Below are 21580 nucleotides of genomic sequence, written 5' to 3' on the forward strand. Positions count from 1 at the left end.
CCTTATTTGCTTTCTGCTCATTTCATCTCTAGACCCAATTCTTGGTTTGGAAAATATCAAAGTCTAATTAATACAAGTTTGTTGGCAATAGTCAATGGTTTTAGACAAATAAAGCAAGTAAACAACTTAAATGGTATTCTACAAGCCAAACACAACATTTTATTTTATATATGATAAATTAAGAAAGCATGTCGAATTTTTAGGGTTTGCTTAACTTATGTCTATAATCATTATTTACTTGTCCTTTTAATATCAAGACCATGTTATCTATTCAATTGTTTTTCTTTTAAATATTACCTTCACTAGTGTGATTAGGACTGCTTAACATTTCCTTTTTTTCTTCTCATGATTTGATCGAAATGTTTTTCCATGTTCATGTTATTGAAAACATTTTTCTATCTTTAATCCTCAAATCAAAGTTTTTCTTCACCATTATGCATGTAACATTGAAAATATGCCAAAGGCTTGAATTAAAGTATAGATTGAAAAAAAATCATTAAAACCATTCCCATGTTTTGGGTAGATGACACAATATTTCTAAATTAATATTTGATGTTATTCACCAAGCCATTGTTTGTGATATACATATGTAGCCATGAAATAATGTAATTGAAGATGGATATAGCCATTGACATTCATGCAAACGTTTGTGTGATAGGTGCTTTGACTCTTAATTCAATTAAAATTGAAGGTAGGGAGGGATGGGGGAGATGAAAAAATAAACCAAGTTTGGTAGCCGTTATTCGTTGCACCAAACAAGAAAATCTCTACTAAGCGGGGGAAAAGAAAGAGTAAGCTTTAAAGGCCAAATTCTCTTTCTTTCTCTCTCACTAGCATTTACACCTTACCCTCCATTAAATGCAATTGCACCCTTGCAATACGCTCTGCAATAACTCTTTGCTACCACAAATTCCTTCATCTCTTCCCCCTTTTATCTCCCTCTCTTCCTTCCTTCTCCAACTCCATCTCCTACTCCTGCTTTTTGTGTATATCTATATCACTTTCCTGCTTCACCTCACCACCTACTTCTATTACACCATTAAACCTCAACTCCAGTCACAACTGCCAACCACTTCCTCTTCTTCCTGGGGAGTTTCTTTTGTTAGGTCAAAGTTTCTCTGAAACCAAGTTTTTTGGTTACCTTTTTCAATTCTTTTTTTTTTTTCTATCTTACGTTTTTTTATTCCCAAACGATGCAGGCACAATCCAAGACAGAAAGGGAAGAAGAAGCTGGTTTTGAGAGATATGCAGACAGATAAGGCATAGTTGGATTCTCTTAGATCGTCGTCGGGACGTAATCTATAACTATTATATATTTTTTCATTTTGAGAGGCTTTGAACCCGATTTTTGTCTTGCAACTGTATCGAATTTGTCATCGTTTAACTTTTTTTTTTTTTTATAGATTCTGTCTCGCTTTGTACATCAGCACATAAGAATCTTCGAGGATAAAATATATACTATATATAAATCCCAAGGAGCCAAAACAAAAATACACACACACACCCCAGAGTCAACTTTGTCTCTCACTGCTAGAGAATCTAAAGAGAACGTAGTCTCTCTCACTTAAATCAAAACACAGATTTAAGAAGTGTGAAGAAGCTATCTATATGTGAATAAAGATCGTTTCTGGACTATGCCGGCCGGTGTAATGGTTCCGGCGAGAAACATGCCGTCAATGATCAGTGGAAACGGGAATATTGGTGCCTTCGGAACTATCTCAGGACTTTCCCTTGGTCAGGTTAGAACTATCTGCCCTTTTAAATCTAATCTATGCTTTCTAAAGGAATGATCTTGTTTGTTTTACTTTAGTCTTTTTCAGTTTTCATTTTGTGATTAATATTTTCCAGCTTTTTCCTCTTTTTCACACTCATTGACCTTAATAGCTTAATGGGTATTTCTCAGATTTCCCTTTCTTTTTCACACTCTAAACTAAACCGCATATCTTTATCTCCTAATCCACTGTTTGGAACTTATTTCCAAGTAATTTGGTCTTTTTGAGGATCTTCTTTGACAATTCGAAGCAAAATCCTCCTCGGTATTTGAGAAACGCTTAATATTCTCTTAACTTAGCTCCAGTGCTTCTTATTTACTCATTTTACCAACATAAACAAGAACTTATCTCATAAAAATTTTGTATACTTTTTACCACAAATCCAGCACTCAAATGGTCTTCCTTTGATTTTTCCATATTTGGGGTTCGTTTTCGCTTAGTCTTTGAGTGGGAAAATTTTCCATTATGTTTGTTTAGATTGAAAAACCATAAGCTTCGGAAACTTAAAGATCTGTAGATATAATATGTTCCAGCAGCCTAATAACAACATGATGGAAGGTCAGCTCCACCCTTTTGAGATGACCCAAAACACTTCTGAAAGTGAAATTGCTCGAATGAGAGATGAAGAATTCGACAGTGCACTCAAATCTGGTAGCGAAAATCATGAAGGTGTGTCTGGGGAAGATGATCAAGATCCTCGTCCTAACAAAAAGAAGCGTTACCATCGACATACCCAGCATCAGATTCAACAAATGGAGGCGTAAGATAAAAAAACCAATGTAATTTAAACATTTTTTTATTCAACAACAACAAAAGCTTATTTTTGGCCAAATTTGTACCTTGCTAATAGGTTTTTCAAAGAGTGCCCACACCCAGATGACAAGCAAAGGAAGGAACTTGGGCGTGTATTAGGGTTAGAACCATTGCAAGTTAAATTTTGGTTCCAAAACAAGCGCACCCAAATGAAGGTATATAAACACATGTTTCGCTTGCCCTTTTAGCTTAAGCCTTTTTGGTTTGAGATTTACCATTCTTTAAGGCCCTGAAATAGCTTGATGAATAGTTATAAATTCTGGGTTTTCCCCAATGGAAACTCAAGCTAGCTTAGCCCATGTTGTCTTCACACGTCAATACTTTTGTTCTGCAGACCCAGCATGAACGGCAAGAGAACTCGCAACTTCGAGCCGAGAACGAAAAGCTAAGGGCTGATAACATGAGATATAGGGAAGCTCTTAGCACTGCTTCATGCCCGAATTGTGGTGGTCCAACTGCTGTAGGACAAATGTCCTTTGATGAACATCATCTCAGGCTTGAAAATGCTCGGTTAAGAGAAGAGGTATGAAATTACTCTCACTCTGTGTGTGTATATATGTAAATATACTTACTAGTATTTGTTTTTGAGCACCATTCCAGATTGATCGTATATCAGCAATAGCTGCAAAGTATGTTGGGAAGCCAGTGGTGAGTTATCCTCTTCTCTCGTCTCCTATGACTCCTCGACCACTTGATTTCGGTTCCCAAACTGGCTCCGGAGAGATGTATGGTACTGGGGAACTTCTTAGGTCGATAAATGCGCCTGCGGAGGCTGATAAGCCAATGATTATTGAGCTTGCCGTTGCAGCTATGGAGGAACTCGTTAGATTGGCTCAAATGGGTGAACCATTGTGGATGACCAGTCTTGATGGCTCAACCACCGTGTTTAATGAAGAGGAGTATATTAGGACTTTTCCTAGAGGAATTGGACCAAAACCTACCGGCTTCAAATGCGAAGCTTCAAAAGAAACTTGTGTTGTAATCATGAACCACATTAGCCTCATTGAGATTCTCATGGATGTGGTAAGTTTTTTATAATATGAACCCATCAATACCCTAGAATTCTAACATATCGGAAAGCATTTCTAAGCCCTAATGTCTGGGTTTCTGAATTGAAATTCAGCAACAGTGGTCTACTGTGTTCTCGGCAATAGTTTCAAAGGCTTCCACTTTGGATGTCCTATCAACAGGGATTGCAGGGAACTATAACGGAGCCCTACAAGTGGTAATTAAATATTCAATATTTTACTTGGCCAAATGCCAATTTATTCCATTTTCGTGACATTTTTTTAAAGATATTTAATTTCACAGATGACAGCTGAATTCCAAGTTCCTTCACCTCTTGTTCCAACCCGAGAGAGTTATTATGTAAGATACTGCAAACATCATGCAGAGGGAACATGGGCTGTGGTTGATGTTTCATTGGATAATATACGCCCTAATCCAGCAATGAGATGCCGACGAAGACCATCTGGATGTTTAATTCAAGAAATGCCCAATGGGTACTCAAAGGTTATAAACAATCATTTTTAATTGATTCTTAATAATAATAATAAAGTGCTGTATTCATCATCACAGCTCTCAATCAATGGCTTTTATGCGAAACAGGTTACATGGATTGAACATGTTGAAGTCGAAGATCGAGGTGTTCACAATCTTTACAAGCAGCTAGTAAGTTCGGGCCGTGCTTTCGGAGCCAAACGTTGGATTGCTACTTTGGATCGACAGTGTGAGAGGCTTGCAAGTCTCATGGCTACTAACATTCCTACTGGTGATGCTGGGGGTAAATACTAATCCTACATCTCTTGTCTTTTAATTATACACTGAAATTTCACTTCTCTTAAGTACAAATATTAAATGCTAGTTGTTAAATATTATGATATTTTGGTCAGTCATAACAAACCAAGATGGGAGGAAGAGCATGCTGAAGCTAGCCGAGCGAATGGTGATCAGTTTCTGTGCCGGAGTGGGTGCCTCGACAGCTCACACATGGACAACATTATCGGGAACTGGGGCGGATGATGTAAGGGTAATGACCAGAAAGAGTGTGGATGATCCAGGCAGACCTCCTGGGATTGTGCTAAGTGCTGCAACTTCGTTCTGGCTTCCAGTTTCACCCAAGAGGGTATTCGATTTCCTCAGAGATGAGAATTCTCGAAATGAGGTATTCCAATGCAGCTTCATATTCCATGATTGATATTGAAAGACACAAATTTAACTCAATTTGTTTGTGTTTCTTGTTTGGCTTGCATAGTTTTTATCTGACTTGTCTTATTTTAGGCATTCGAATATGGAAACCTTGTATTATAGTTAACATCATATTTGTTTTTTGTCTATTAATTTGGTATTCGAATTTAAAACCATTAAATAAAATTACATGTTGGTTTCTTGTGGATACAGTGGGATATTCTTTCTAATGGTGGAGTTGTCCAAGAAATGGCTCACATTGCTAATGGCAGGGATACAGGCAACTGTGTTTCACTACTTCGAGTCAATGTAGGTCCATTTCTTTGATTAATTTGTCCAAATTCACTTTGAATATTATATGAATCTTGAAAACATATCAAATGATTACATGCAGAGTGCAAATTCAAGCCAAACCAACATGCTGATATTACAAGAGAGTTGCACTGATCCAACAGCTTCATTTGTAATCTATGCTCCTGTCGACATTGTTGCAATGAATGTGGTTCTAAACGGTGGCGACCCTGACTATGTCGCCCTTCTTCCATCGGGTTTCGCTATTCTTCCGGATGGGAGTAGTGGGAGCAGTGGAAGCGGCGTGGCTGATGCAGGTGGCAGCTCTGGTGGATCACTTCTAACCGTTGCGTTTCAGATTTTGGTGGACTCAGTTCCTACTGCAAAACTATCTCTTGGATCGGTTGCAACAGTTAACAATTTGATTGCATGTACGGTTGAAAGGATAAAAGCTTCTCTAACATGCGAGAATGCATGAACTGGCACAGCCTTCATGGTTTAGGTACAAGGTATGTTAGCATAGTTCTTTACCTTGCAGTTTTCTATACATGCATATGTAAATAGATTTGGAGATATGAAGTACATAATTTTGACTAGTGCATGTTTTGTTGGATGCAGAAAAGGGAAGGTAATTAAATTAAGAAGAATGGTGATTGAGGAATTTTGGAATTTTAGAAAATGGGGGAGAAGTCAAGAGCGCACCTTGCATGATCATGTGTTTAAGAGTTAGAGGTTCGGGATTTGACTTTCCCAAGATAAAAGAAATATATATTACCAGCAAACAATGACCTTTATTTTATTTGAAGTAAAAGGATTTTATTTCCCTTTTTTTTTTTTCCTTTGGAATTATTATTTGGCACCTTTTAATTTCTTTTTCCTTTTTAGATTATGATTTAGTTAACTGCCTTGAATATCAAAAACAAAATGTTTAATGCATTTCACAAAGCAATTCTTCAAAATTTTGATTTTTTTTTTTTAATAGACTTATTGGAGTCTGGAAATACTATCCTTTGTCAGTGTTATATATGAGTATTGGAAAAAAAAATTTATTTGTTTTTTATGCTATAAATGAACAATGACGAAGGAAGATTGTTCATTTTAAACTAGTTAAAGTGATCCCTGCATACAACAGAGCAGAAAGGTTGATTAAGTGAAAGAAATTACATTAGGAGTAAAGTCTTGCTTTTTTACGTATTACAACAATGCATGCAACAACCTTATACTTATAAATTTACAAATTAATTTCTTTTATTCACTTTTGCTCAATTTTAACTTCATACATATCCATTAACACTCAATTAGAATGTTACTACATTTGACTTAGGTGGACATTAACTATATATATTGAATTTCTAATTGCATTTTAATTCAAAAGGGAAAAAAATAGAAGAGAATATCTTGAACTAAAATATAAAGGCTTGAATTTAAAAAAAGAAAAGAAAAGAAAAAGACAATTTAATTGCTGTAGGAACATTAACACCCATCTTTGATACGTTAGGATCATAATAATTGCAATATTAATGTTTCCAACACATAAATGCAAAGATTGCTTAAGATTTACAAACCTCTGCCTCCAAAACATAAAATAAAATGATGAAACTTGATTTTATGTTGTTTTCGCCATTAAGACAACTCTCTAAATATTATTTTCATGTTTTGCTGACATTTCCAAAGACAAATACATTTATATAACTCTCCTTGTTTCTTTGTCCTCTGTAATGCCAGAAACATCATTATTTTCGAATGTACTTTTTTCTTTTTTTTTAATATTTAATGATTGGTCCTTTTAAACTTAAATATACATCCTTCAATTGTCAATTAAATTCTAATTTTATTAGCGTTTTAATGCAAAGTGTATTTGTTGATTAGCTAATGCTACTATAAATAAGTCAGTTGATAATTATTTATAGTTTTAAATGTGTTGAATGAAGGTACTATATTTTAGGAAGGGATAGTATTTTCGTATTGCCATAATTAGCATATTTTCGTACTGCCATAAATTTTTTAGGCCATAGTGATGCCACCATTTTAAATATTTTGAAAATTAAATTTTAATTTTTCACCAGAAAAAATGAGAAATTCAGTTAAATTAGCTAATAATGATATTTGTTGATTCAAATAACAATGAGGGGCAAGATAAAGAGAAGGTTGTGGTTGTAGCACCCCAAACCCGGCCTAGACGTTAGGGCCGAATCCGACGTGCCACATCAAAAACGTAAAAAAAAAAATTTCCATTCTAAGTCCAGAAAATCGTAATTGATGTTCAAAAGATTAATTCATTAAGGGTTAAAGTGAATGGAAGTCATGCACCGTGTAGGAAACCGGAAAAGAGGTGGTGAGTCCATCGGATTGCTAAGTACCAAGCTCCTTCGGATCCAATCCTAGACATGCATACCGCCATTGCCACACCTTAACGTCATGGATATTTCTAGGAAACCGATTTGATTAAGTCATTTTTAGGAAAAGTGATTAATTTTGGAAAATACTTTCATTGCGGAAGCTTTGCTTGTTGTCGTGTTATTTTGAAATCAATTGTTATTTTTGAAAATGCGCCCTAAAGCTATCCAATTTCAACAGTTAAAATAAGTATTACCTATCTTAGTAATACATATTAAAAACCATCAAAAATAATTAAGCGGCCTTATTACATTTAAAAGCCCAAAACCTCAAACGTAACTAAAAGGATGTCCATTCACGGAAGAAAATCAAACTTTCGAGCGGGTGGCCACTCAAATTCCCTCACGACTCCAAGCCCACTATGGTTGGGGATTTCCTGCGTGGATGAAAATAAAAGGGTGAGTTTGGGGAAACTCAGTGTGTAAGGAAAACCCATTCAAAGTCCAAGTCAGCTCAAGCCCATTGGGCCTAAGCCCATTCAGTAATAGATGGTCTGGGCCAAAGCCCTTTTCAAGTTACAATAACCGGGCCTTAGCCCTTATTCAGATAATGATATGGCCCATAGGCCCATTTCAAAATACATGCAACATCAATAACATATGCAAGCCCATTTGGGAGACTACTCAACCCACCAACCACTACACTCCACCCGTACCAGCCATACACTCCATGTGGGAATAGCTCAACCCACCCATTAACACTCCACAGATTCTTGACTTTCTTTGCTCAGTTAACGATAAATTGAGGCAAAGCCTCCAAGATGTGGACAAGCCACTTTCAAGACTTCCTCGTCAATATCCCAATCCCATGCATCGATAATAACAACATGGCATGCGAAAATAACAACGATCAAACATGCATTTAGGTCAATTTAACCTAGGGGTATTTCAAGAATTTATCTACTAGGGGTAAAGCGTAAATTTTCCACTTTTAAAGGTATTTCAATAATTTATCTATTTTAGGGTTTTTCATGCATATTCCTACCTTTCACGTACTAACAGAACACGTACCAAGGTTTCTTACTGAATTGGGCCCGTTGGCCCATCATTCCAATTTTGGCCCATTAAGCCCAAAAATATCGAGGGCACAGAAATCATGCACTTTGCAGTCCAAATTTTGCAGCTTACCAAAAACATTAATCGATTTACCTCACGAGCATTCGCTTTTCTCAAATCTACAAAATACCGGTTTTGGTATTTCGCTTTTTAGATCTAGACTAAGAAAGAGGGTGTTAGTTACACACCTGTTTGCGACGATATGCTAACGAGATCCACACACGAACCGCCTACAATTGGATTACTAACACGTTAATCTAACTATTCAAATACAAACTACGTATTAACCCCTTACAATATTCGGCCAACCACACCTACAGATCATAGTAAGCTTATAAGAAATCAATAAGCAACTCATTAACAAATTTTTGTCAATGTTTACCAATCATAATTTCACTGCAAGCTGTCTTCCTGAGCAACAGTCACTAAATCATTTATAACTAGAGCTACGAAACTCCAAATCAAGTACCGTTAATTTTCCCTGAAAATAGACTCATATATCTTATATCCATAAAATTTTCAGAATTTTTGGTTTGGCCAATCAATACCAGATTTTTCTTAAAGCTTCGCATGTTTCACTGTTTGACTAATCTGACCACTCTTCATTACGAATCAAATTTCTCATTGTACAGAATTCAAAATATGTTCTTGTTCATTCCATTTGAAACTAGACTCATTAAGCTTTAATTACATAATTTATTCAGCTTCTAACTCATCTCCCACAATTTATGGTGATTTTCCAAAATCACGTTACTGCTGCTGTCTCAATCAGATTTATTACCAAATCACTCTTTCATACACCTATCTTGCATGCATGTTATTTAAACATGTATATCACCTATCAATCATCACATATCTATGATTTTTACTTAAGCATAATCTCCATTTCATCATTTTAAAGCACAACATGTTAGCCGATTTCCCTTTAGCATCTAAGGCACATGCATGCTCATTTGTTTGGCTCAACTTCACATATCTTCCATTTTTCATCAAAAGAACATGAAACAACAACCATTTCCTTCATTTTAATTCATGACCAAATGCTCACAACACAACCAAAAATCAAAATATACTTCAAGAGTTAAGGTAGAATCAAGAAGAACTCATGAACCTCAAAATAGAAGCAAGGTACCAAGAACTTACCTTCAATTTTCCTTCACCTAATGACCGAATACTCAAGAGCTTTCTCCTCTCCTTTCTCTTCTCTAACTTTCAGCTATGATGAACAAAGATGGACAAAACTTTGTTCTTTTCACCCCTTTTTCTTTTAATAAAACTTCATATTTCATCCATTTAATTCTTTAATACAAAAGACATGAAATTCTTATCATGAAACATTTACCTAACCCATTATCATTAGAGCTGATCATGGGTCGGGCCGGGCCGGGCCGGGTTCGGGCCGGGCCCAAGTAAAATTTTAGGCCCGTCTACTAGGCCCGAGCCCGGCCCGGCCCGAAATATGGGCCTAAAATTTTACCCAAGCCCAGCCCGAAATAAAATTACTAAGCCCGGCCCGACCCATATTAATTTTTTTCTTATTTTATTAAATAAAAAATTTAAAAATATAATAAATCAAATATATTTAAAACATAAAAATAAATATTAAAACAAATAAAAATAATACTAAAACAATTCTTAAAACAATACACAAATTAACAATATAATAAAAATAGTTATATTAAAATTTAAAATAATTAAAATAAAAATAAAAATATATTAATATATAATTGGTAAGGCGCAGCAGACCAAAAAAAACTCTTACTCGAGGTCTGCCCGTTTTTTAAACAGGCCTCGTTTTTTGCCCAAGCCCATTTTTCGGCCTATATTTTTACCCAAACCCTCCCATTTTTCTAAGGGCGGGCCTTGGTAGTCACCAAATGACCATGATCACTCTAATTATCATGGAACATTTACCTAACCTATTATCATGGAACATTTACCTAACCTATTATCAATTTGTATCAATTTGTACCATAAATTATGGTATCAAGTGTACATTTTGTCTACAACAACATGATTGCTGGCCACTTCATGTAAAATGGGAGGTTTGTCATGCAAATTCTCCTATTTTGCACTCCTATTTATTTGGCCACTTCAATTTAGCCTATAGCATTTTCAAACATTTTCACATAGGTCCTATTTCATAATTTCACCCCCTTTTTCTTATGGAACAAAAATTAACTAAAATTGCCAAGTTCTATCTTAAGCTTGGGCTTTCTAGAGGCCCACTAACATAATTAAACCTATTCCAATATTCACAGGATTCCCGAAAATTGGGGCGTTACAACTCTACCCTCCTTAAAGAAATTTCGTCCTCGAAATTTACCTAATCCAAACAGATGAGGGTATTGTTGTTGCATCGTCTCTTCTGGCTCCCAAACTCAGAAGTTTCCCCTTCCTTAACTTGTTGAAAACGAGCGACCAAAGACTCATCGTTCAACTGTTTTTCCTTAATCTGATCCACCCAGGTTGGCCTCACTTGCAACTCAGCCAACAGACTTCCATCATCATACAGACTCAGACGAGCAAACATTGCTCTCAGATCAGATACAGCTCTACGACTTAGAGCATCGGCTACCACATTAGCCTTGCTTGGTGATACTCGATCGAACAGTCATAATCCTTAAGCAACTCAATCCATCTCTTTTGCCTAAGGTTCAGGTCCTTCTAAGTCAACAAATACTTAAGACTCTTATGGTCAGTGTATATAATACACCTTTCTCCGTACAAGTAATGTCTCCAAATCTTAAGTGCAAATATCATTGCTGCCAACTCTAAATCATGAGTCAAATAGTTTCCCTCATGAGGCTTAAGCTATCGAGATGCATATGCGACCACCTTACCCTCTTGCATTAACACGCAGTCCAAACCCACGTGTGATGCGTCACTGTACACAGTAAAATCATTCCCAGACTCCGTCTGAATTAACACAAGTGCTTCAGTCAGAACTTTCTTCAACTTCTCAAAAGCTTCCTACTGTTTCTTAGTCCATACAAACGGTACTCCTTTCCTTATGTGTTTTATCAGAGGTGCAGCCATCACAAAAAAAACCTTCTACAAACCTTCTGTAGTATCATGCCAGTCCTAGAAAACTCTGTATTTCTGACACTGACCTAGGCGGCTTCCACTCCAAAATCGCTTCAATTTTCCGAAGGTCCACCTTAATCCCCTCAGTAGAGACCACATGTCCTAAGAAGGTTACCTCCCTCAACCAAAATTCACACTTGCTGAACTTCGCAAAGAGTTCCTTCTCCCTTAATACTTACAGCACTATACGGAGATGCTCATCATGTTTCGCTTCAGTTTCAGAATATACCAGGATATCATCAATGAAGACGACTATGAATCGATCCAAGAATGGTTGGAACACCCGATTCATCAGATCCATAAATGCTGCAGGAGCGTTCGTCAGTCAAATGGCATAACCAGAAACTCGTAATGACCATACCGAGTCCTGAATGCCGTCTTATGGATATCCGCCTCCTTGACCCTTAACTGATGATATCCAGATCGGAGGTCAATCTTAGAAAATACAAAAGCCCCTCTAAGCTGGTCAAACAGATCGTCAATCCTTGGCAGTGGATACTTATTTTTTAATCGTCAGTTTGTTCAACTGGCGATAATCAATGCACATCCGCATTGTACCATCCTTCTTTTTCACGAATAGCACCAGTGCTCCCCATGGAGACACGCTTGGCCTAATAAAGCCCCTATCCAACAACTCTTGAATTTGAGCATTTAACTCTACTAACTCCTTGGTGCCATCCTATACGGTCACGATAGACACAGCGCCATTCCGAGCAACAAGTCTATTCCAAACTCAACTTCTCGATTCGGAGGCAATCCTGGAAGCTCCTCCGGAAAAACATCTTGGAACTCCTTTACAGTCCTAACCTTATCCACTGTCAGTCCCTCATCTTCCGACTGACTTACAAATACCAATTAGGCCTCACAACCTTTCTGAATCCAGTTTTCGGCTCTTAATGCCGACACCACATTGGACAAATAATCCCTTCTCTCACCTATCACCATAACCTCCTCATCCTTTGTAGTTCTTAACACCATTTGTTTAGCAGCACAATCCAGAGTCGCCTTATGCTTAACAAGCCAGTCCATTCCCAAAATGAGATCAAACTCTCCGAACGGTAACTCCATCAGATCTCTAAGGAAAATCTTACCTTGAGTTTCTAAGGGTACATCCTTATACAGTTTGTCTACCCTAACCGAGTGACCCAAGGGACTTAGTACAGATACCCCACTCACAATCTCCTCAGAGCAGTCCAAGTTGTCCATAATCCGTTCTGTGGCCTCCAACCAATATTCCACCACATTCGGGTCTATACCAGACACCCTCCTAAAGATCTCCGTTCTGTTAGTCCCGAAGTCATTCAGAAATAGGTCCCTGAATTTCGTTGCCCGAACTTGCTCCGGCAACCCTTTCCAGAACACGAAGCATTGCCTGTGATAGGGCATCATCCTCAGCACCGCGGTCATGAGACTCTACCTCTATTGCCAGTGGTACCGGTGCATCCACCACCGACATATGTCTCGAAGACGAAGATCTCGCTCGAGCACTTCCTCGGCCCCGTCCACGGCCTCTTGTACTCATATCGTATTATCTTGATTACGAATTTTTATGCATCAATTAATATTCCGGTGTTTATTACGGATGTTTTATGAATCGAATGGTAGTTCGAGTTTGTTTTCGCAGAATCAAGTCTAGCTACGATTTCATCTCTTATCGATTTTCCTATGGTTTCGAATCATCCTATCTAGAGTATCCTAGTAGGGTTTCAGTACAGACAGATAATTCAGAAAAATATTCAGAAGAGTTCAGAGTAATACTTACAGACTTGAGCCGGAGATTCGGAATGCCACCTTCTAAAGATCTAAATTTTGAAAATCGAGTTTTTCGCATTCTTTATAAAATTTTCGCTTTCGAAAATCTTTATTTTTGTAAACCCATTCCACAGCCGAGTTGTTGCAACCTAGGCTCTGATACCACTAAATGTAGCACCCCAAACCCGGCCTAGACGTTAGGGCCGACTCCGACGTGCCACATCAAAAACGTAAAAAAAAATTTCCATTCTAAATCCAGAAAATCGTAATTGATGTTCAAAAGATTAATTCATTAAGGGTTAAAGTGAATGGAAGTCATGCACCGGTAGGAAACCGGGAAAGAGGTGGTGAGTCCATCGGATCGCTTAAGTACCAAGCTCCTTCGGATCCAATCCTGACATGCATACCGCCATTGCCACACCTTAACGTCATGGATATTTCTAGGAAACCGATTTGATTAAGTCATTTTTAGGAAAAGTGATTAATTTTGGAAAATACTTTCATTATGGAAGCTTTGCTTGTTGTCGTGTTATTTGAAATCAATTGTTATTTTTGAAAACGCGCCCTAAAGCTATCCAATTTCAACAGTTAAAATAAGTATTACCTATCTTAGTAATACATATTAAAACCATCAAAAATAATTAAGCGGCCTTATTACATTTAAAAGCCCAAAACCTCAAACGTAACTAAAAGGATGTCCATTCACGGAAGAAAATCAAACTTTCGAGCGGTGGCCACTCTGAATTCCCTCACGCCTCCAAGCCCACTATGGTTGGGGATTTCTGCGTGGATGAAAATAAAAGGGTGAGTTTGGGAAACTCAATGTGTAAGGAAAACCCATTTAAAGTCCAAGTCACTCAAGCCCATTGGGCCTAAGCCCATTCAGTAATGATGGTGCTGGGCCAAAGCCCTTTTCAGATTACAATAAACGGGCCTTAGCCCTTATTCAGATAATGATATGGCCCATAGGCCCATTTCAAAATACATGCAACATCAATAACATATGCAAGCCCATTTGGGGAGACTACTCAACCCACCAACCACTACACTCCACCCGTACCACCATACACTCCATGTGGGGATAGCTCAACCCACCCAAATTTAACACTCCCACATTCTTGACTTGCTTTGCTCGCTTAATCGATAAATTGAGGCAAAGCCTCCAAGATGTGGACAAGCCACTTTCAGTACTTCCTCCGTCAATATCCCAATCCCATGCATCAGATAATAACAACATGGCATGCAGTAAATAACAACAGTCAAACATGCATTTAGGTCAATTTAACCCTAGGGGTATTTCAGTAATTTATCTACTAGGGGTAAAACTGTAAATTTTCCACTTTTAAAGGTATTTCAATAATTTATCTATTTTAGGGTTTTTCATGCATATTCCTACCTTTCACGTACTAACAGAACACGTACCAAGGTTTCTTACTGAATTGGGCCCGTTGGCCCATCATTCCAATTTTGGCCCATTAAGCCCAAAAATATCGAGGGCACAGAAATCATGCACTTTGCAGTCCAAATTTTGCAGCTTACCAAAAACATTAATCGATTTACCTCACGAGCATTCGCACACTCGCAAATCTACAAAATACCGGTTTTCGGCATTTCGGCTTTTGCCGATCTAGACTAAGAAAGAGGGTGTTAGTTACACACCTGTTTGCGATGATATGCTGACGAGATCCACACACGAACCGCCTACAATTGGATTACTAACACGTTAATCTAACTATTCAAATACAAACTACGTATTAACCCCTTACAATATTCGGCCAACCACACCTACAGATCATAGTAAGCTTATAAGAAATCAATAAGCAACTCATTAACAAATTTTTGTCAATGCTTACCAATCATAATTTCACTGCAAGCTGTCTTCCTGAGCAACAGTCACTAAATCATTTATAACTGGAGCTACGAAACTCCAAATCAAGTACCGTTAATTTTCCCTGAAAATAGACTCATATATCTTATATCCATAAAATTTTCAGAATTTTTGGTTTGGCCAATCAATACCAGATTTTTCTCAAATCTTCGCATGTTTCACTGTTTGACTAATCTGACCACTCTTCATTACGAATCAAATTTCTCATTGTACAGAATTCAAAATATGTTCTTGTTCATTCCATTTGAAACTAGACTCATTAAGCTTTAATTACATAATTTATTCAGCTTCTAACTCATCTCCCACAATTTATGGTGATTTTCCAAAGTCACGTTACTGCTGCTGTCCCAATCAGATTTATTACCAAATCACTCTTTCATACACCTATCTTGCATGCATGTTATTTAAACATGTATATCACCTATCAATCATCACATATCTATGATTTTTACTTAAGCATAATCTCCATTTCATCATTTTAAAGCACAACATGTTAGCCGATTTCCCTTTAGCATCTAAGGCACATGCATGCTCATTTGTTTGGCTCAACTTCACATATCTTCCATTTTTCATCAAAAGAACATGAAACAACAACCATTTCCTTCATTTTAATTCATGACCAAATGCTCACAACACAACCAAAAATCAAAATATACTTCAAGAGTTAAGGTAGAATCAAGAAGAACTCATGAACCTCAAAATAGAAGCAAGGTACCAAGAACTTACCTTCAATTTTCCTTCACCTAATGACCGAATACTCAAGAGCTTTCTCCTCTCCTTTCTCTTCTCTAACTTTCAGCTATGATGAACAAAGATGGACAAAACTTTGTTCTTTTCACCCCTTTTTCTTTTAATAAAACTTCATATTTCATCCATTAAATTCTTTAATACAAAAGACATGAAATTCTTATCATGAAACATTTACCTAACCCATTATCATGGAACATTTACCTAACCTATTATCATGGAACATTTACCTAACCTATTATCAATTTGTATCAATTTGTACCATAAATTATGGTATCAAGTGTACATTTTGTCTACAACAACATGATTGCTGGCCACTTCATGTAAAATGGGAGGTTTGTCATGTAAATCCTCCTATTTTCTCCTATTTATTTGGCCACTTCAATTTAGCCTATAGCATTTTCAAACATTTTCACATAGGTCCTATTTCATAATTTCACCCCCTTTTTCTTATGGAACAAAAATTAACTAAAATTGCCGAGTTCTATCTTAAGCTTGGGCTTTCTAGAGGCCCACTAACATAATTAAACCTATTCCAACATTCACAGGATTCTCGAAAATTGGGGCGTTACAGTGGTGGTCTGAAAAAGACTAATTTGAAGAAAGACAAGAGGATAGGGAGAAGACTATGAGAGCTAAGGAAGCTAGGGCGCAGAGGGTAATTGCTTAAGGGGCCAAAGTATCCCTTTCTCATTATTTGGGAAAGTATTTGTAAGAGAGGTCCTTTTTATATGTTATTGTGACGTAGTAAGTTGTTACAAAGGAGGTTGCTATCATAGAATGCATGAGTGATGTGAATAGTGGGGCCATCCTATTATTCCTTCAGGTTGTTACGTTTAGGTGGGTTCTAGTAGTTCTTGAAAGGAGTGTTCACACTGAAAATTGACTCTTTTATCAACAGGCAGCTTACTATGGATAGTCAATCTGAAAAGTCAGTCAATTGAGGATAACTTGTCAAATGGTGAATAAAGATTTGCTCTCAGGTGCCCAATTAGCACTTTCTAAAAGTGCCATGTGTCTAGCTCGTGTTATGGTATAACGATATACATATAGGACAATATATAGCCTAGAAGTTCAATAGATCTATTCCAAAGAAAGATAAATTATGGCAACCATAGTTTTATTCAACTTTAGTGAAAGCATTATATGGGTAGTTATGTTCATGGGTCATACCAAATCAATTTTGTACTCGATCATTATATGTTTGGTCCGACTTAAAATATAAACTTCAAATTTTATCTAAATTTATTCATATATAAATAGGTAGCCCAATTTCCATTTATACACATTCATATTTCATAATTTTTTAATAAAAATTTAACTTATACTATAATATAATTTAATATTTAATAATTCAATATTTTTTTTTTATGAAATTTTAAACATAGAGAACCTATTTTTAATGCTTATGTTATATTATTATATATTGTCATATGTTTAATTTTTATGTTATATAAATTACATAAAATATAAAAAAAATATGATTATATTTAAAAACAGGTCGAGTCGAATTGTGTCGAGCCTGGACCTTTAATGTTAGAACCTAAGTTAAGCTTATATTTTAAACATGCTTAATTTTCTTACACAAATCTATTTTTCAATCCTATTATTTCTATCCCACTCAACAACATTACAAGCAATGGGTCAATTATTACAATCAAATAGAAGTTAGTTAGGCCATTGGAACAAAAAATTCGACTATTGCTAGTACATCCACTAACCTGTCTTAGGTTTCTAGTGTAGTGCTGGATATCCCACTTCAATTAACCAAGCCCTTTGTAGATACTCAATTTTAGTTACTAACATTTTATTTCTGCCTTGAAATACATAATGTTATATTTCAAGAAATTGTGCTTCCAAGCGTATTTCTTCCGGAGCAACAATTCTTATTTAGAATAGTTGTTTAAAGTAACTATTGTTTGAGAATAACAATGTCCAGAATAATTATGTTCAGAATAGGGCTTTAGTTAGAATACTTGTCATGCAATGTAGTTGTTATTTGAGAACAACTCCTATTGAGAACAGCTAAAGTTTGGAACAACTCTTGTTTAGAATAATGACATTTCAAGAACAATTATGTTTAGAACAACCATTGTTTGCAACAACTTGTATTTCAGACAATTCTCTGCGTATGTGTGTGTGCTTTTTTTTTTTTTCGGAAGGGTCATTATTTAGAACAAGCTTTGCCAAGAAAATCATCACCACAAGATAACTCTCATCCAAGAACCATCATCATCTTGCATTTCCAGAGATGTTTAACAAAGGTTCTTTTGATAGAGAGAGGAAGCATTGCAAACAAGTGAACAGCATGTACCGGAAGAAGGCAAAGAGGAAGGCTGAAGCAAATCTAGTAATATGAAGTCTAGCTAGCTACTCACTAAGTATTATGATACGACAATTCATCATCAAAGAGTAATTACACTATCTAACACCGGGAATGACTAAATTGCAAAACAATCGAAAGTGCACAAATAAAAATTTAATGGATTAATGTGGTCGATTGACTTCCATGTTGTCTATCAATTCTTAGATTAGGGATCTAAAGGGTTCAAACTCCTAATTGGTTCAATTTATCTTTCGGTTACCATTTTACCTAATTAGACGATTTAACCTGATTTATCTCTTAATTTCACTAAACTAAATCAGGGCAATCAAATCGGTTCTCGATAGGCTCTCCTCTCGATCTCACCTATCTAAATGTTCAGTTAGAGGTGCCAATTCTAGGTTTTAAAGTTTATTTTATTTAGTCCAATTTTTACGATTTAGTCCCTAACCAAAAACTAACCATGTAACATTTCCATCAACAAATTACCATGAGATTTAGTTACTACCCATCATCAACACACAAACATCATTCAAATACAGGCTCAAATGATTCATTAAAGAAAGCATGGAAAGCAAGGTTAAGAAAATCTTAGAGACTCTTAATGGGGTTTTTGGAGAAGATGATAAGAACAACAACAACAATGATGATGAAAAAAACACAACCAAAGTTGAAATTCTTACACTCTTGAAAGTTAACAAAGCTAAAATCTATTGAAGGATTTAAAAGGAAATCAAAATACAAAGCAAGTTTTTTGTTTTTTTAAATCTAAGTGCAATGAAGTAAGTAAAAACTAAGAAAACCACCAACTACAACCACTATGCTGAGAAAGATGAGAGCTAAAAATCTAAAAATGGAGAAGAGAATAAAAGCTAAGCTAAAAAAAATGATGAAAAGGTGTTTCCTTTAAGTTTGACAATAAAAGCATCCTTAATATAGCCAAAATTCAACCCTAAAACTTGACAAAAATGCTCTTGGAATGTATAAGTTGACTTGTGTTTATGTTGAAAATAAAATTACCCCTGTAGTATTTTTCACCTCGACAGACATTAGTGTCGTGACATCCTTGACAGACTGCTTGAAGTTAGTTTTTCGTTTAAGTCTTGCACCCTTGAGGTGATGGAGGCTCGTTGTCATGATATTTTGGCATTAGTGACGCGACACCCATGTTAAATGTAGTTCTCTCAAGATTTGATCGTTGTCGTTTCCCTATAGAAACTCAAGCACACCATTAGACTCCCAATGACACCATTTTACTAATTTGAGTCTCAACAGATTAAAATTAAATAAAAATGATCATTAATACTAAAAATTAAAAATCAATAAAAACATAGAAAACTCATAAATTATTTTAGAACAAAATCATTTAGTGTTATAGTAACCTAATTTAAAATATCAAATTATGTGAGAAGAAACTCATTAAGTTTTTTTTCCCTTTAAAATTTGTTTTTCCAACAGGGTGTGATAAATGATAGTTTATTATTTATTTAGCTTAATTGTGGCTTAAATTAACCTCTAACATTTTCTGAATTTACAAATAAATAATTATAATAATAGTTTATATCAAAATCAATTATTATAAATATTAAATTAAATAAATGAACTCACCTCAAATTAATTATTTAACCAATTCACATAATTTTCACATGGTAAACCTTAAATGTAAAAGCTAAAATTCCAATACTTTTACCTTTGCCTTGTTGACTAATTAAGCTGAAGTGACGTTTGATTATGGTTTTGTTTCAAAAGTGTTGTTGGAGAGATAAAAGTAATGCAACTAAAATAGCTTTTTAACTTAAAAGCAAAAACAATTTATTTATAATCTAATATATTTTATATAATATTTATATTAAGTAAATAATTATTTTCCTACCAAAATTTATTTCAAATATGTAAAATTATATATTTACATTTATAATGGTTGTATTTTGGTAATATTTTAAAATATTAATTATATATTTAAATTAAATTTTACAAATAATTAATGTTAATTACTTTAAAATTTTATATTTCATATGTTAAACTATAAATAATGTTTTTTATATTTTTATTAAAATATTAAAAAATAAACATGAATATAAAAGTAGACTTAATTTTTGAACCAAAGACTTATCAGTTTTAAAACCAATAAAAAATGGTGGCATTTGAAATGGTGGTTGAATATTTAAGGTTAAGGTATGGTAGCGGAAGTGTGAAGGCGTTGAAGTATTTGTGTTTTCTTTCGACGGTGGATTAAATATAAATTCAATTATTTTGGCATTGCCTGCCATTCTTGACCAGAATCTGAAATTAAAATAAAATTCTTCAAGTGTAGAAACATTTTCATTAATCAAAGACAAGTAGGCCGTTAAAAACTGCGATACACACTGTAAACAAAACAAGCTGAAAATGCAGCCTAAGCAAGTTTTACAAATACTATTAGATTGCTAATATATTTGTAATTTGCCTACTTCGTTTTTTTTTTTTTTTTTTATCCTTATTTAGCTGCGGATAAAACAGAATAGAATCCCTCCCTTATTATTGTATTAGTATGGTCTCTTAAAGAAGATGTTTGAAACCTATCGGGGCTCAACTTAATTTAAGCCCTCTTTTTCACAGCCGACGAAGGTCCATTGCCAATGGATGGAGCAGCCTTGCTCGATAGTCCAACCACCCCTCGCACTATAGCCAGAACCCCTAATGGAAGAAACGGTGGATAATACATGGCCATCAAATTGGCTGATGCCTTCTGGGAATTCAGAATGTCTCCCACCATAGCTGTCTGAATTCAGAACGGAATTCAAATATAAGTATAACGAAAGGGATCATGTTTATAAAATTAATTTGCATACTAAAGAAAGAAAGAAAATTATTTTAGTTACCGTAGAGGCAACGATAGAGGCACCAAAGAGGAGGCAGGTGGTGTTGAACCAGGGCTTGGAGTATAACAACCCATAGATGTTAAGCAAAGCGAGAGGGAGTTGGTAAACAAGTTCCAACGTCATAAGTGCCTTGAAAAAACCAGGCTGCTCAAGCACCAAATAATCCTGGGTTAACGTGGTATAAACTTGATAGAAGGGATTGTAGGCGTGGGGGAGGATGGACTCGGGGATGTCCAACTGAGCTGTTAATGTGATGCTAAAGAATGATAACAATAGAAGGTAATCCACCACCTTGCCCAAAACTCCCATGTTTTCCATCTATGCTTGATCCGCACTTTTTTCCCCCTTTTTCCCTGTAAAGGTTACAAGTGATACTGATCCTATAAATATTTGATCATTTAAAGGAG

At 35.7% G+C, this 21580-nt stretch overlaps 2 protein-coding genes across 5 annotated transcripts; one reads left to right on the forward strand and one right to left on the reverse strand.

Annotated features, from left to right (window-relative positions):
• The first annotated feature begins 757 nt into the window (after positions 1-757).
• On the forward strand, positions 758-6022 carry LOC108460953 (homeobox-leucine zipper protein HDG2-like). Of its 4 annotated transcripts, none has more exons than XM_017760671.2 (14): positions 758-1106; positions 1200-1294; positions 1404-1739; positions 2306-2532; positions 2623-2740; positions 2920-3108; positions 3186-3608; positions 3709-3810; positions 3897-4097; positions 4194-4368; positions 4478-4749; positions 4986-5081; positions 5167-5572; positions 5682-6022. In XM_017760671.2, the coding sequence occupies exons 3-13, from the start codon at positions 1635-1637 to the stop codon at positions 5539-5541; spliced, it is 2283 nt and encodes a 760-aa protein (XP_017616160.1). In that variant the 5' UTR covers positions 758-1106; positions 1200-1294; positions 1404-1634; the 3' UTR covers positions 5542-5572; positions 5682-6022. The 4 variants fall into 4 exon arrangements, with proteins under 4 accessions (XP_017616160.1, XP_052879128.1, XP_017616163.1 ...); XM_053023168.1 differs by having other exon boundaries at positions 2309-2532; XM_017760674.2 differs by having other exon boundaries at positions 759-1106; positions 1200-1739; positions 2250-2532.
• Positions 6023-20612: 14590 nt separating this feature from the next.
• On the reverse strand, positions 20613-21580 carry LOC108458409 (uncharacterized). The gene is made up of 2 exons (XM_017757798.2): positions 21174-21580; positions 20613-21073 (listed from the first exon to the last, which is right to left on the reverse strand). The coding sequence occupies exons 1-2, from the start codon at positions 21489-21491 to the stop codon at positions 20891-20893; spliced, it is 501 nt and encodes a 166-aa protein (XP_017613287.1). The 5' UTR covers positions 21492-21580; the 3' UTR covers positions 20613-20890.

Source organism: Gossypium arboreum, chromosome 12 (genome assembly GCF_025698485.1).
Source record: "Gossypium arboreum isolate Shixiya-1 chromosome 12, ASM2569848v2, whole genome shotgun sequence".
NCBI lineage: Eukaryota > Viridiplantae > Streptophyta > Magnoliopsida > Malvales > Malvaceae > Gossypium > Gossypium arboreum.

Excerpts from the sequence above, each read along its gene's own strand:
- LOC108460953 (XM_017760671.2), top strand. The coding sequence starts at position 1,635 with ATGCCGGCCGGTGTAATGGTTCCGGCGAGAAACATGCCGTCAATGATC. Across the intron at positions 2,741-2,919 it reads ACAAGCGCACCCAAATGAAG|ACCCAGCATGAACGGCAAGA; the intron begins GTATATAAACAC and ends TTTGTTCTGCAG. Across the intron at positions 5,082-5,166 it reads TTTCACTACTTCGAGTCAAT|AGTGCAAATTCAAGCCAAAC; the intron begins GTAGGTCCATTT and ends GATTACATGCAG.
- LOC108458409 (XM_017757798.2), bottom strand. The coding sequence starts at position 21,491 with ATGGAAAACATGGGAGTTTTGGGCAAGGTGGTGGATTACCTTCTATTG. Across the intron at positions 21,074-21,173 it reads CCTCTATCGTTGCCTCTACG|ACAGCTATGGTGGGAGACAT; the intron begins GTAACTAAAATA and ends TTCTGAATTCAG.